General features: G+C 42.4%; 1 protein-coding gene across 4 annotated transcripts in view; it reads left to right on the top strand.

The window, feature by feature from the left end:
- Positions 1 to 16792, top strand: part of SAMD12 (sterile alpha motif domain containing 12) — a 188882-nt gene that overhangs the window by 161411 nt on the left and 10679 nt on the right. For 3 of the 4 annotated variants that reach the window (XM_049824954.1, XM_049824971.1, XM_049824980.1), the window contains one exon: positions 11400 to 11882. The exons of the other annotated variant lie outside the window; for it this stretch is intronic. In XM_049824954.1, coding sequence (XP_049680911.1) covers positions 11400 to 11422 — 23 coding nt within the window. In that variant the 3' untranslated portion in view covers positions 11423 to 11882. Of the gene's footprint in view, positions 1 to 11399; positions 11883 to 16792 lie in introns of those variants that run through there. 4 annotated transcript variants of the gene reach the window in all.

The raw sequence follows: 16792 nt of genomic DNA, 5'->3' as shown, positions 1-16792 counted from the left end.
TATAATGTTTAAATACAGCCTCTCTGGGAACGTAGGGCGTAGATTGTCCTAGCTAACCTAACCTCCTAGCTAACCTCCTAGCTAACCAGTGCCAGCATCCGTTTCTTCATGATGCACCCAGCCTGGTGCACCCTAAGTGGGGATGAGCACTGAACACAAAATCCTTGAAGGATGGGTTGGAGGTGACAGTGAACAGGCTAAAAAAATGGCTTAGTGAAAGATATTCTGCCTGTGTTTATTCTTGGGCAGTCTGTGATGGTGGTTGGGCTTGTAAAACAAATCTGGTAGCATGGCTCCTGCGCAAGTTACAGTGAGGCAACTGGAAGATGGAGTGTGAATGCTGAACATGTGCTGCATGCTCTTCTTCAATGACCGTGCACTGAGCTGCCTTGCATTTGCCATGGGGTAAGGGCAAACACATGGACAGTTACAGTAGAGCATCTGTTCTGCAGTAAATCCAGACGCCAGTTACCTCGCAGTAATGTGTTCATGGAGGCATACCCTTAATTATCCTAAATAGACAAATGCATGATGCAGACTGAAGATTTCAGACATACGGACACGCCAGAAGTTTCGAATCTCTGGTGGGTGAGGCTTTATAAATGTCTTGAGGGGTTACCAGAACTTGTTGCAGATCTGCTTTTGAATGATGTGTCAGCACTTGTTTAGGATAAATATTAAAAGACTTGTAGGAATCATCAGAGAAAATTTTCACAAGTAACTTGGAAATCAAAGTCTTGTTGACTTCTAATGAGACTTTGGTGTGCAAATCACTTGGGGTTTTTTGAAAATCTTGTCCATCTTCTTTCTAGCCAAAATCTGTTTCATGCTCCAGTGGCAGAAATTCTTCTTTCCTTCCTTCCTTGAAGCAAAAATTTAATTGGGATCTGTGCTTTTCTGGCACTGGAAGACAAATACCACATCCCATCAGATATTTTCCCCTGATTTTTGAAGCGCAGAAGTTTGTCTGTGCATGAATTGTGATAAACTGTTTGGCCTGAGATAAAGTGGTAGAACTTCTTCAGTTGCAAATTCCTATCAATCTAATTGCCTACCATAGCTAAAATATGAAAGGTGTTTAATAATAAGCAAAGCGTTATTTTTGTTTACTTTAATTTTACTTACCCATGTGAATTCCTTGACTGTAATGTCGATTTGTTCATATATTGCAAGTGGAAATGAAAAGCAAATCACTGGCAAATCGAAGCAATTTGGCAGCGTGGACACAATAAATTTTCCAGCTGCAAAATGATACCAATAGTGCTGAGTAAATAATTCCTGTAAAAAACTTTGGTACTTTGTGGATTGTTTGCAGGAAGCATCTCATTATCTCAGTTGTGTGTATGAATTTCTAAGAAGATTATTTAGTGTGTAATTTCCTTGTCAAATTCCAATATCTAAGGCCTCAAAGGAATTTAGGGCTCTTATCCCTCCCTGGAATCTATATCATTCTTGACTTCAGTAGAAATGTAAGCATTAAACATGCTAATCCTGAACATTGTGGTACCTACATTTCACATGCTAATTGGAATTTGTAACAATCAAATTAAGCGTAAAGTTACAATTCCTGTCACCTCTTGTTTGCCATTTAATTGCCGGACACCTACTCCAAGCTCATCATTCAGCTTTCTTGATAATCAGTGAAGAGAGGAGCTGCCAAAGGATTGTTTCTCCAATATGGCAAGTAAGTAGGTGGGTCACTCTTCCAAGAGCCTTGTCTTTCTCCACTGCTTGTTGAAGAAGCCTAGATAACCAGCTTGCCTGTCTAGGATGGGTGAAATGAGTTTGTCTATGTAACCACCACACAGACTTCAGAGCCAAGTGCTGGTACTGGTGCTCTGCAGAGGGAGTTACTTGTCATAGCTCAGCACAGGCAGGGATGCATTCTCCTATCCCACTTCTATCTGTGATTTGCATTAGATCCAGGTTGACCTCTGCACTTATGTGTGGAAATATCCAGCTAGCTTTAACCAAGCTACCTGGAGAAGTTCAACTGAATAATCTCAGAAGTCCATGAAAGCTTATTTATTTATATCTCTACCTTAAAGACAAGCTTCCAGGTGGGAAGGAGATAGGGTATATATCTTTTTTTGATGCTGTTCCACTTTGTGCAGAACAATTATGGATTTATTTAACTAGACAGCAAAGGGAAGTGTAGTGGTCTAGGATACGGTGGATAAGGCCTTCACCTTAACCATGGAGCTACTGCTCTGCTGCAAATTTCACTGTCTTGAATCCATCAGTCCATACTGGTATGTTCTGCAAGCAAAGAATCTGAATGATGAATGGAAGTCTTTTTTCTGATATGACATTTAGCCCAAAACCTCTCTGTTTAAAGTGTGGTGATGCCCTTCTGTCTGACTTTTAAAGGTCAATTTCTACCTGGTATTGAATTATTTTCTGCCACTAAGTACCTCGGTCCTGTCCTTGATTTACACGAGGTATGCCTCCACTGCAGCACCTGAGAGATCACGTCCCAGCCCCCAGTGTGGGATGCCCAGCCCAGCCGGTGGTGACTGTGTGCGAGGGTGAGGATGGGAAGTGTGCTGTCTTCCCAAGCATGGCCTTCCCTTGTAGCAAAGCTGGGTTTGCAAGAATCCAGGGGGACACGGAGTACTCCAGCAGGTCCTGTAATCTGCCTCACAGGACCCACCTGCAACACGTTGCAGACATGGTTCATATTGCTTAGTTTGGGCAAAGGGGGACATTACACAACATTTTGCTTGGGATGGCAGCAACCAAATATAGCATCATCTCCACAGCATGCTGAACAGCCACTGTGGTCTGAAACGGTTTATATACATTTCTGTGCACTTGCATTTTCAGGAGCATGTGTGTGATGCAGAAAGAGACAGAAAAACATGCAGGTGCTTTGGATAGCCTCCAGACTAAAATAATAGGAAAAGGGGCAAATCAGAGTAAAGCAGAATTTGCAACTGATGAGAGAGTTCCTGTGCTGAGCTAATTATTACTCCCCCAAAACTTGAATGGCTGAACATCTCATGCCTTCTGAACACTGGCTAGATATTCTTTGTTTCATACCTGTCATGTTTTCATGAATGACTTCTTCACTTGGCTCTGTCGTCAATACAGCCCACATAATTTCAGGCCTTGGACTTCATGCCTGACTTAAGAACCTCTTTGATACAATCAGCCCATCCTTCATTTATCAAGCCTTTCTGCAGGTGCAGCATTACTGGTATCTAGGGTCTCTGGTGGTTATAGATCAAGATACAGTCTTAATAATCACCTAGGGAACTCTCTGAAGGTGGTAACTCATTTTGATCTCTGTAGTTCATTTTCCAGTTGCCCAGATAGAGACCTGAAGCTTGATTTGCAGAGTGGTGAGCACTCTGGGCTGCCTGCCTTGTCACAGCATCAGTTGTGGGGTTGGAAGAAGAGCTCTGCTTTGGACAGGACCTTCCCCCGCTGCAGCACTCTCCCTGAGCTTGGTCCTGCAGGTGGGAGAATTAGACCAGGGCCCTTTTATTTGATTTGATTTTTAAAACAGTACTGAATATGCACCGTGCTAATTTTTCTGTAGGCCTTTTTGAGGATGCCTTAGGAAGAGTTCCTCGTTCTGGTCGCAACCAGATTGATGAGGATAAAATGGTGACTGCTTTTTTCCTAGATAATCCAGTGGCCATGGAGGGCCATGCTGGATTGTAACATTGACAGTCCAGCGATTTCCCCTTCAGGTGGCTATCAGTAAGGGACAGTTTCCAGATAAAATCAGACTTTGGAGCAGATTAGGAGAAGACATTATCTAAAAGCACATTGAGAAGTCTGCATAGATGATCAAACCCAGACTTTGCCATCTTTGCGGTCCTGCTTGTATCCATCCTTGGAGCTGCAGCTTCCAGACCCAGAGTGTATATTCCAGAAGCCTCCTGAAACCCCCTCTCCTCCGTAGGGTTTTCTCCTAACTCAGGAGCCCTACATAGCTCTGACAGCTTGAAGCTCTTGGTGCTGGAGCCAGGAGCTAGACAGACAACACCAGTGCAGCCTTGTAACTCTCTTTGTGCCTAACTAAGAAGCTTAAAATAAGGCAATATCTTGTCACTGATGTATTTTGAAATTGAGGTGCTCTTTTTTTTGTGAAATGGTTGGACACTGTGTCCATGAGGATAGTAATAATTATTTTCTAGATGGCGGTTGGACGTTATGCATTAAATGAGGTGGTGGGCCACACGCCAAACTGCAAGTATAAAGCAAGTACCAAATGGTACCGAAATGCTCTTTCTCTGCGTTCTGTCTGTTTGGTGCTCAGAGCAGTGCAAGGTCCTGAGGAAAACAGTGATAATGCGATGTGATAATACAGGTTAAAGGTATGTATTAATTCATTCTTCCAAAAGGCTAAATAAAGTTGCCTGTTCAACTAATTGGGGAGGCTGATTTTGTAGGCTTCATGATGTGTTTTTGTTTTGGTTTGTGGTAAATGTGTGTGTTCATATGTGCAGTCTTTTAGGTGGTCTTAGTAAGTATAATTTCCCTTTTCGCTTGGTTAGTCACTTCACAGAATGGAAACTTTCATTTCAGGGAACCTCATAGTGAATATCTCCCTAAAGGTGGATAGTTTGTTCCACGTATTAATCCTGCATAAGCTCTGCATAAGCAGCAAGTTGTAGCTCCAGAGAGTTTCCAAACCCTTTTGCTGTAATACTTTTGATTTTTCTAGTCAAGTCTTTGGTTTCATCTGATGATGTTTCTAAACTTAATGCATATTTCACTGAAGATCCTAAAGCAAGTAATAGGATGATATCATGGACAGAGCTAATTCCCAAATGCTGCTGCATGCTTGTGAACAGGATAGGCTTGAAAGTGTCCTGCAGAATCTGCAGAAGAAATGCAAGGACAAGTTCCAGGTGATGATCAGAACAGCCACCAAACCACCGCAGGCCACCAGGGACTGTGTGAAGCACCTTATGTGCGTGCTGAAGATACCACTTAAGGCCATGTCTTTTTTAAGTTCACTCACTTTGCACAGTTACTGGTGCTTCATATTAAAACCCAGTCTCTCGAGACGAAAGCAATAGATATGCAAAGGCTCACCATATAGTGCAAATGGCTATTGAGAGCCACAGAGTGTGGAAGACTGCTCAGCTGTGACAACCTTTTTCACTTCCTGCAGAGCACCCCACAAGGACTTGTGAGATCAAGAACTGATTACAGGCAGGCAGTGAGAGATATGCATGATAAGTCATAAAGTCAGCAATGTCATATGCAGTTTCAGTTTCAGTCAGCACCAGCTGAGACTATCAGACTCCTTAACATCACATTCCTTTAAATTTTTCTGTTTGCTATAATCTGAGTGTCTAGAGGAGGATGCTGGTGGACAGCTAGTTCACTGTTCACAGTGATGGGTAAGTAAGTGTGCAGTAGATCAAGAGAATTCTTTGAAAGAAGCTGGAAACACTAAGGAAGTGGTTGCATGCACTTTTTCAAAATATTTTAACTGCTTGTTAGTTCAAGGAAATCACTGTGATCTGTTGAACGCAAAAGCGTTTTTCTTTTTTCTTTGTATGTTTGCAGCAGCAGGTAGGTGGTGGGATGCACGAAGCATCTTGAGTTGAGATGAATGAACCACTTTGAAAGAAAAAGAGTCTCTCCCAGGATTTTGCCTGATTTTTGAACAAAATTTTAAGCTCAGAAAATTTTCACATGCTGGTTAGGCTCAGGCATAAAAAGGACATAATTGCTTGGGACAGATTTTTGTTCTGAGGTTTCCAGATTAACGCTGTAAAATCAAGCCTGGAAGATGCTAAAAGTTTTTTAAGATATTTTTGAGAGCAAGGCTCAAGCCTTTTAGAGAGTTCTCCACCATGAACTCTCATTTTTGAAGGAAGGGGCAAGGAACTGAAATTCCTGCATAAATCATCTGTACACAGAATCAATGTGTGTCCTCATTTTGTTTAACCTACTAAAGTTCCTGAGAGATTTGATTTGGTAGGGAAGCTGGAGTTGTGCGTGACTCATGAAGAGACTCTCGGCTAATCTTACTATTTGAGAGCATTGAATAGCTTAGTGAAACACATTTTGGACAACTACATTTTCAACCCATTCTGTGTGAACCAACTGTGTTCCACAGAGCAGCTGCGATAACCTCTGACTAATTGGCTTTTCAGAAGGTTACCTGCTGAGAGCATCTGCCATGACATCCATTCCCCCAGAAATGCTTCATCTCAGAATTGCCTGATGCAGGCTATAGAGCCCAGCATTACAGGCAAGAAGTGAGTTTTCTCTTGAGTCAGAATATGGGGGTAAGGATTTGCCTGACCTTGTTCAATGCTCAGCATCTGTCTTGAAGCACTGAGCGTTCTGTCTAAACTGCCTTTTGAAGGCCACCCTGTAAGCTTTCCTCGAGATGAGATTTGCCGTTGATCCAGACAGCAAATCTGTGAGCGAGCCAGGATCCCGCATACCCACGTACTCGTGATGGCTTATTAGGGCTTTCATACCGCATCAGGCAGCGTCACGCACAGTGCCGTGCCCGAGCAGGCTGTGCGCAAGCTGTATGCCAGCTGCCGTCTCAAAGCCCTTTTGTGGACCTGGAACCACTCGGAGTGAGCAGTATAGCAATACATAAATAACGCCAAGGAGTTTATTGCATGTAAAGTCATTCTCTTCCATAGATCCCATATGGGAATATTTATTCAGCAGTGTATTTATGATGATGGTATCAACAGATATTAAAACTATATCCAGGAGGATTAAGAGTACCTGGTTACGGGATAAAGACTCTGCTCCTGGAGTTTTGTGGTGATACATCAATGTCCCTGATCACTTGAACAAAAAATGTCTTGTTTCATGGCTGGGTTTCATAGTTAGGACATATTTGTCATGAACTGTATCCTAAAAAAAGTAGGTGTGAAGGAAAAGTAACATTTATTTTTAATTCCATGTATTTTCAGCTTGTATAATTATTTTGTATGGCCTCATTAACAAATATTGAATGCTTGGGATTAGGATTACTGTGTTTGATGCTCTAGATGTTGTGCTCATAGATCCACCTTTTCTTTCAAGCTAGTCCAAAACAAAAATCTTGTTTTCCTGCTTGGCAAGCAAATTAAAAAATCAGAAGCAAGAAGAGACTTCCTTCCTTTCCCCCTCAGTATTTTTCTACCATATTGACACTGTGTTTGACAAACAACATTAAATAACCTTCAGGACTGTATCAGCTACCAGGTCTTGGTAATGAGGAGAAAATCAGGCAAGCCAGACCAATACATGACTGGGTGGGAAGCAAAACAAAATTGGCACTTATCAAAAACCATCCACATCTCTGTTTTCTCTCTTGGCTGCTGGGTGCTGCATTCAGTCCATTGATTAATGTATCACTGCTTAACACAGGCTGCTAGGCTGTGACACTTGCAGCAAGGCACCTTGCTGTCTTTGTGCAGCCCTGAGGCTTGACTTGCTGCTTGTAGAAGCTGGGGCTGCTCCGATGAGAGGAGGTGGCCGAGAAGTGGACGGAGCAGGCTGGCGAGCATTGCTTCGCCACCTCCTTCATGCTGGCTCCAGCTAGCTACAAGCGTGCAAATGTTTGAGATAACCTTGGATTTCTGGAACTGTTGACTCTGCTTATCAGCAACCTGTTAGGTAATAAGGATGTGCAGCAATAGCTGCATTTACCTAGAGGTTAGAAGAACTGGTGCTGTTCTCCACCCAGAACAGTAATGAAATGTTTCTGTGATAGAGTGAAACCAAACTCTGGTACAACTTCAGTCTCCTCTGACCTGGGGCAAATGGTTTCTGTCCCTGCCAAGGCTGTCCTGCTGCAGCATTTCACAGCCCCTTCTTGCTAATCCTCCTTCCCCCTTCCACCATGGTGACTGACCAGGATCAGCAGCTCTCCAAGTAGATATCTTGTTTTTACATTAACTTCCATGAGCCTCACGGAGACACCTCATGCTGTCACGCCTCAGTGGTAATAATTCAATACACAATAAAGAAAAAGGTAAATCTACAAATGGGCTGCCAGCCATTTCCTTTTGTCAGTGTACAAAATTCTTTGAAGCTAGTAATATCTCTAATCAGTAAGTAGCAAGATGCAACAAGTCTACAATAATGTACAGAGTATTATAATGTCTCAAGTGACATGAGTAGCATGAAGTGAGATGCCTGTGGCCTTTCTGACACAGGAAAAATACTAGTAAATGTAGCTGAACGCAGTTTTTCACCAGACTCCAAGGAATAGTTGGTATATGGATGGTGGAAATAGGCATTTTTCATAATAATCCCATGTTTGAAATGTCCTGACCTTAGAAATATAGTATAAATTTAGTTCCAGGAGAAGAAACCTAGCAAAGATAATAGACGCTTGTTTTCTTTATCAGAGTCCCTCAATTACAAAAACGTGACAAATAGGTAATATTGCTACATTGAGCTGAATTAACATGTGTTTAAAATGAATGAAAAATATGTTCCTTTCCCAGTTAGAAAAAAATCACACAGTACAGGTACTCAAAAAATGAAATACATCTCTGGCTTTGAAATTGTTGTTGTCTTTCTACAGCAGCTTCTTGAAAATGTCATGTGAGATTAGATCTGTACGCCGTTGTGTTGGTAAGCGTACGAACCCCCTGTGAAGGGCGGTCTTCATTCCAAGAGCTTACAGTCTCAAGCAAGGTTTTCAAAGAAAACTGCTCATTCGTGATACCTTCTAAAAAAGATCTTACTTTCAGAAAGCGCTGGGTACATACTGTTAGAAAACCAGGGTCCTTAGAGGAGTCTTCAGCTGGGCACCAAACATTATATAGGTAATGAGGAAGAATAAGTGTTTCTAAAGCCCTGTCCTCAAAAGACAAAGCGAGAAGAGAAGAAATAGACTAGATGACCACCACTAAATCCTCTGTTTGCTTGCTTTAAATGCAGAGCTCAACAGAATTACTACTATTCCCTTGGCGAGTGCCACTGGTTGTATCCACACTGGTTGTGCTAGGTGTCCTGCATGGCTCGAAGTGGTTGTGCTCCCTCTGCAGTGTGGACGGAGCTCACGCTGGGATCAGTCCCCATTTCTTCTGATTCACGGGTTTCTGTCTGAAGGGCCAGCTGGCTCATTTCAAACGTAAGCACAAGTACAAGCCAATGACTGAGACAATGTGGATGATTGGGGAATTTCAGCACAAGTACAATCCTGAGGCCTGACCTGATATAATGAGCCGGTTTACCCATTTTATTTTAGCCCTGCAATTCTGTGACTAGGCAAGGCATTTTCCATTGCTTGGGAGAGCTTTTCAATTTTTCCCTTCTTTGCAGCAGATGAGCTATTTAACCTCAAAAAAAGTCCTGTTTCTCCTTTGTGAGACAGGCCTGTCTCTGTTGTTGCTACACAGAGGGGAGATATCGTCCCGCTCACCTGGAATCAAACACTTCCAATGTGAGGTACCAGTTTGCCTCTCCAAGTTTAAAAACTCCCCCTCGATTTCCCCTTTATCTATCTTCAAATCTGCTTAATGTCACCATTGCTTTCTTTTCTGTCCTGGGGGATGTCAGTTATCTGTCTAGACCAGCTGAAGGCTCAAAACCTTTCCATATCTTCTTCCGTGGAATAAAACAGTTGCTGAATCCCAAACATGCATCTTTCTCAGGCCGCTACTGACACGGGTATCTCATGTAGTAGATGACAGTAGGTGGTGGTGGGATCATTGCACTAGAGAACCTTGAGAATAAAAGCAAGGCAGCTGTAAAAACAGAAGTCAAAAGTAGCACCGTAATCAGGTGAATATGCCCACATAAGGAAGGAAATAGCTAAGACGACTGTTTTTTATTGGTCCTCTATTTCATGGAACATATTTACACTGAAGGGTAAAGTGCTCATGGCAGGGTGTGGGGTTTTTTGAATCTTACTCAGCATTCTTCCAGCACCTATTGATTTAACATCCCATCCTTTCCCTGTTCCATCAGACCTTCATGCCCATCCCTACAAGAGTTTGGGGTTGGGAGAGGCAAATATGGGCAAACTGGCAGCTTGGCAGAGCCAGTCGGTCTGCAGCCCACAGAGAAGAGCCCATCGGGCATGATTTTGAAGGGGTGAGAAGCAGAAATGCACTGCCAGCCTGAGTTTCAGCTGACATGAATGCTGCCTTGGCAGCAGTATCCCATTAGCTTCACAATTGGAATCCGGCCCAAAAGACCCAACGATCCAGCTCTTCCCACACATACAGACACATACATTCGTGCAAGAAGCAGGACATCAGCTGGCAAGGGTGCAAAGCCCACCACAGGAGTCCCGTCCCAGCGCTGCCCTGGTCAGAGATCTGGTCGGTAAAACTGGTGATATGTGAGGGCTCTGTGATAAACAAAGCTGTGTCCAAACACGTTGAAATAGCGCAGTGAACTTGCCTCTGCACAGCTCCTTGGCTCCAGAGGCTAGTGTAAGCCTGTGACGGGTTTACATGCATTTTCGTGGCTACATACTGAATAAATGACTCAATCCGCTTCAGTGTGAGCACTCCTGCACAGGCACTCATCTCCTGTTCAGAAAGGCAGAACAGGGAGCACAAATCCCCATCAGAAAATGTATAATCATAATTTAGGTTGGGAGAGACGTCTGGAGATTGTCCCACTCAACTGTGCTCAAAGTAGGGCCAAGTTAGGTTGTTCAGGGCCTTTTCTGGTTGAGTTGCGGATATCTCTGTAGGTGGAGATCACATACCTGGTCAGGTAACTTGTTCCAAAATTTGACCACCCTCACTAGGAAGAATTTTTTTCCTTGTATGTAACTGGAATCTCTCTTGTTGCATCTTGTGTCCATTATGTCTTGTCCTTCTGCAGTGCATCTCAAAGAAAAGTTTGGGTGTAGGGGAGGAGAAGTTACAAGTAACCTGCACATATTCCTCCTTTATGGTGTGATGACCTTACAGCTTTGCAAGGGCTTTCAGGAAAGGAATAGCAGCCACCAAAATTGAGTGTGCTTTACTGCTTTTAGCAGGGAAAGAGAAACTCTCTGCAACCCCCTAATTATCTTATGGGGTCTGAAGCAGGGAAGGAAGTGGGTGAGCTCTTCTCACATCTCCTACACAGCAATGGCCAACTCTCATCATCCTGGCCAGCCCAACCAAACAGAAGAGCCTGCTCTCTGGTACCCAGACTAGAAGTTCACATGATGCAATAAAATTCAAGTAGCATTTGTTAAATTGTACAAGTGATTGTTGGTCTGCGCTTTATATTTATCTAAGGAATTAATTAAGCACTGAGTTTTTTGGTTGATGAGTAAAGCTGATTAAAAAAGCACCAGGGTCACAATATATATTCTAGGAGTAGTTTGTCTTTACAGCAGAATTACATTTACTCAGCTCAAACCTGACTTTTTTTATATTAGTTGAAATACATGGTAATTCCTTTGCTGTGTTCTATACTCACTGCCTGGTTTTGGTTTTCTGTTTTGTTTCTTACAGCCCCAGCAGAGAGCTCTCCATAAACATTTCCAGCCTCTAAAGCTGCTGTCCTGCCACTTGATATTAAAGTGAACTTTCCTTCATGAAAAAAACATAATAAATGGCACTGCCAGAAGGTGACCATGGAGGATTGAAGACAAACTTGGAAGTAAAATCAGCCCACTCAAGATGATGCATTCTGGGAAGAGCTGGTTTGCTGTGGAGTAAAAATGTGGTGCATAATATCCAGTGCTAATTTGTTGAAAATGGTCATTGACAGACCTTTAGCTGGAAGATTTCTTCCAGTTTTCATCACTGTGCATAACTTTTGAGTTCCCTTTAGGGGACTGTCTATGCCCTTCACTAGAAGTCCTGTTTTAGCATGGCAACTACTGGATTCTTTTATTATGTATGCAGATGGCATGATGTTTTAGGAAAAACTTACAGCAATTCTCCAATCTCAGTGGATATGTTCACAATATTAAACCCCGATAGGAATGTAAACGTCTTGTATATGTTAGTTTTGCAGTCTAATGGTATTCTGTTAAACAATATCAGCACTTCATATGTGCTTTCTGCACAGAACTAGCACAGTCCATATATATATAATGGTCTTTTTTTTTAAAATACTGAGGATACGTTTCAGTATTTGTGCTGAGACTGCATCCAAACTGAAGTCCACTACTAGCATACCTTCACTGATTCACAGTAGATTGTGTAGATAGATTTGCACGTGGCAAAGGTGTGACTTCTTTTATCGAGACTTAGGGAACAGCTGTCACAGAGGTAGCCAAGAACAGGGCAGGTTGAATGAGCTGTAGGACACTGTGTCTGCTCTCCCTCTCATCCACCAAATATCAAAGGTTCTTGTTTGTAGTGTGCCAATGTGTTTTCTTACTCAGCGAGGGAGCAGCAAGGGAGAGAGCCTTTGTCAGAGATGTGTGTGACCCTGGGTTTGGTCTACAATAAAACCAGAATAAACTGGAAGAATTCAGGTTCTTTATGCTGGCCGCCATTTATGTTTTGGGCAGGGCTGGGGAATTGTAGTCCAAACCAAACTCTGAACAAGGTAAAGTGTAAGACTATACTTCTAAGGAGCAAGACACTCCCTTTGGAGAGGGCAGACTTCTTCATTAACTTTTTCCACTTTCTATCCAAAACAGTATTTTGGTAGGAACTGGGAATAAGCAAATGGTTCCAATAAGCCTTTCAATATACTGTAGCAGGCTCAAGACTGTTGCATTCAATCTGAACGTTGTTTTTTGTTCAGTCTCTGAATGGCTGGCCTCATCACTGGTTGTATCACAGCTGGCTGTGGTACTGTTTCTTCCATGGGGACTCAGCAGAATTAGTGTCTGTCCCTCACATCAGGACCTTCTCGATACACTCTTTATAATGAACTGATGCCATCAACATGCTGAGGGGACTTACCTATCTGTTCCTTTTTTCTTTAAAATCAAAGGTAGCTTTTCTGTGCATTTAAAGACCATCACTCTCTCCAGCTGGATAGACAGGTACTGTAGAGTCACTGTTAGCATGTGTGCCAAACTGTGGGTGAGATGCCATACTGGTGTGAAGATGCAGCAATGGAGAGAACGTGCAGCTACATCAAGTCAAAGGGACCTTTTTAGAGGAAGCTCCTGTGTTATAATTCTTACAAGCTATTGTACAGTTCATTGCTAGAGAATGGAAGGTCAACGACTGAGGGTGCCTGTACAACAAATGGATAAATATCTTCAGGGCTTAATTTTTTTCAGATGGGTATGGGCTTAGGTTTCAGCTCTCCACCCATCTCAGATTCAGCATGTTGGATACTTCTGCAGTATTCAGTCCAAAAGCAAATTACTTTTACTGATGACCAAGATTTTCAGAAGTCGCTAGTGATTTCTAATGGTTTGGGTCTTTCCATGGGTTCTCAAATGGAGCTCCCAAGAATTACAAAGCAGTAAGCTTCTACATTCTCTTTCTGAAAATCTTGGTCCTTAATTTTAAATTAATTGGTGTAAAAATTCTCCTTAAGACATAAGAATCTTTGCCAACGGCAACATTTGCACTTTTTAGAGCTTTTCATAGGGTTACAGGTTGGAATCTGATACCAAGAGACCCGGCCGTGTGCATGGCACAGGTCCACTGTAAGCTTCAGCAAATTTTACAGCTCTTTCTGCTACAGGTTTTAAAAACGCGCTCTGGCAACTGACATCAATTCATGTTGGTATAGCAATTAAAAAAACCCACTTTGATGTAAGTTGTTTTAAAAAGAAGGAGAATGCTGTACTTCTACAGTAGGAGTTCTCTTATTTTACTACCCAGTGAAAAAATCTGGAATAATTTGAATGATAAAAGAAGAGTTTATCAGAGAGTGTTCTCTTAAAAGGGTGTATGAGTTGAGTTAGGCAGAGAGCCACTAGAAGCATTTTTTGTATCAATGTTAGTTTTGAACATCTTCCAGTATATGGGCATGAATTTAGATGTGTGCACTTCTCCTGTTAAAACAGTTTGTTTTAAAAGCTTCCCAGGATTTTAGCTATGGTGACCTAGAAAAGCAGTGTTATAGGCCCTGAGAAATGTGAAAATCAAGTCCAGACCCTTGTGTAGCCAGACTCGATGAGAAGTCTGCTGTAGGTGCCTATCGGACAAATCTCCTTTGAAGCTGGTGTAGGTCTCCATCCTACAGCCAGCCTGTGCATGTGGATAACTGCAAGCATAGTTCCCCCGAGCCCCGTGACACTTCTCACGTGTGTAACTGTCTGCCAGAGCCATAAGGAAATAACTGTACTTTTTGGCTTGTACTTAACTATTCATTGTGTTTGGATTTTTTAATCACTGTTATTCTCCCAAAGTAGGCCATGCTTCCTCAGGGATATTTATGAAATTGTTCAACATCTCCTGAACAACTATCTGGATCCCAGCATATTCTTCTGAAAACTTTTTAATATAAATAAACATGTGGGAGAGATTTTTGTTATTATGAATGGGGGCAGGTACTGTGTTCTCGGAAAGGCTATTGAGTGCAGACAATCAACTCTATTGCATTTTTTATGCTGAACACCTTATTAATAGCAGACACATCCGCTTTTGCCTGGGTCACAGGAACAGTTCAGGGGAAAGAATGCTTTATCTCTAGTCAATAAATCATTTATGTTGAGAGCGCCAAAGACCAAGTCAACATGAAAGGGAACGAATAAGTTATTCTGGCAAAGGAAGTGAATTTAAATACGCTCAGAGCCATTAGTTCGGTGCAAAGGAGTGGGAGACTAACGCTATTTTCATAAAACAGCAATTATCAGCCCTGCGGAGATAGATACATTTGCAAAGGCCAGTGCTGCCGTTACATTGATCACTAGTTATTATCTCTGAAACAAACCAGTATTGCCGTCAGGACACTGTTCCCCGGGTGCAGACCTGCAGCCTTCCTCCCGTGCCCCGTGCCTCCCCCTGCCGCCGCGCTCGCCTGGTTTCTTTGTGTCGAGAAAGGGTGCAGCGTCAGACCCCGCTAAGAAAAGCTGACAGAGGCTCAGCCATCCCAAGTGCTTCAAACCGCGACAAGTCCTGCACTAGAAACCTGAAGGAATTGCTTGCCCCAGAAAGCACACCGCGGCTGAAAAGCGTCCTTTGCACTGTTTTGTTCCTTTTTTTCATCTGCGTGGCTTTCTGTGCCTGAACACCCACCATTTATTCTGTTAAGGGAAATGCAGCCTTCCAGGAGGGGAGTTTGAGAAAGCCGCGAGCTCCTTGGCTATTGCCCACCCAGCTGCATGGCGATGCTCTGCCGATGGGTTCATCCCTCCCCGTCTGTTCCTTAGGGCAAGAGTTGTCACTCGACAGCAGCTGCAATGCGGTTGAGGAAATCAAACCATTAAAAATGACAAAATTCTGGTTTTGTTTTGCCCTGAATTTTCGGAAGGCCTGAGGCCAGACCCCCGGCAGACTTAGATTGGCGCTACTCCATCAAAGTCTCTGGAGATGTGTTGATTAGTGCCAGCCGTGGAGCCAGGCCTGGGGTGTTTTTCTTGTCATCGCTAAAACTAAACTAACCTCCCTCCACCCGCCACAAAGCCACAAGATCTCAGTTATTCAAAATTGTCTCAGGCAAGCAAAATAAAACCCTGCATCTTTCACGTTGGTCCCCTTTTAACAATTAGTATCTCTGCCATCAGAGTCTCCTTGAACAGCCCCACTGCAGGACTGTGCGGCAATTGACCCTGGTATATATAGACTGTGGTCAATAAGATTTTAATTTAAACAGAAATGGTTCTCTGGTATAATTAAAATTGATGGGTGAGGGGGAAAGTACTACCAGCATTACCTGCGACCTCCTATAGTAAAATTCAGGAGAGTTATCTGGAGTGCAAAAAACCCCACCAACATAACATATGGGTGATTAGGCAGGCTCATGAGGATAAATCAGCAAGTAAGAAAAGTAGATGTTTAATGAGGGAAGCCAAAAAATTTATGGGAAGTCAGTGGCCAATAGCTTAGGGCTGGTTAGAACAAAAGCTTTACATATATCCTAATAAATACCATCATAGCAAAGCTAAGTCTGATGTTAGACGGGCACAACACAGTGATTACTCACAGTACATGCAAAAACCAACAAATATTCTTGTTTTGTATTTGAAAGCAGTAGAAGGAGGGAGTCAGATTGCACATTAAAATGTAATTCCTCCTACTCCATCACTAATTATGGGTAATATTAAGCAGCAACTATCCAAACATATTTTTAAATTTGTAGAACTATTAACTGAATCCAAAAGTGAAGGAAAACTTGCCTAGGACCCTTCAGAACTGAAAAGCGTAAAAGAAGCTTTGAATGATACCAAAAGCCCAATAATTCAAAAGAACGAGTGATTTGACCCAGAAAACTATAGGCTCATTAGCTTCCTATCAGTCTTAGGCAAGATCATGGAAGGGTAGATATGGCACAATCGTTAAAGCAATTAAAAATTGATAAAACCCTCCAAATGATTTTAATAGAAACGTATCTTGCCAAATAAACTTGCTATCATTTTTTTGTGATATCAAAGGCTTGTTGATAAAAGAAACTCTGCTGGTATACTATACTTAGCTTCCTATAGATCATTTGATTCTGATAAAGGACAAAATAGCACAATGCAAAATCAATATTGCCCATATTAAGTGGATTAAAACTGATTACAGGCTAGATCACAAAAAATAGCTGTAAATATGAAATTATCATCAGCAAGACTATTTCTAATGAGCTCCTCCCAAGGTATGCTCTATTTTCAATATTCCTCCCAGGGAAAGGGAAAATTACTGTTAGCAACAGCGAGAGATGACAAAAGCAGGGGCGCGGTAAATAATGATATAGAGCAGGTCAGTGGTAGAGAGTAACCTGGAGGACGACTAAGTCAGAAATCCAGGAGGGATTGCAGCACGTCCAACTTGGAGGCATG

Source organism: Accipiter gentilis, chromosome 2 (genome assembly GCF_929443795.1).
Source record: "Accipiter gentilis chromosome 2, bAccGen1.1, whole genome shotgun sequence".
Classification (NCBI taxonomy): Eukaryota; Metazoa; Chordata; class Aves; order Accipitriformes; family Accipitridae; genus Astur; species Astur gentilis.
Note: the sequence above shows the minus strand (reverse complement) of the source record. Positions and strands in the feature narration are given on the sequence as shown.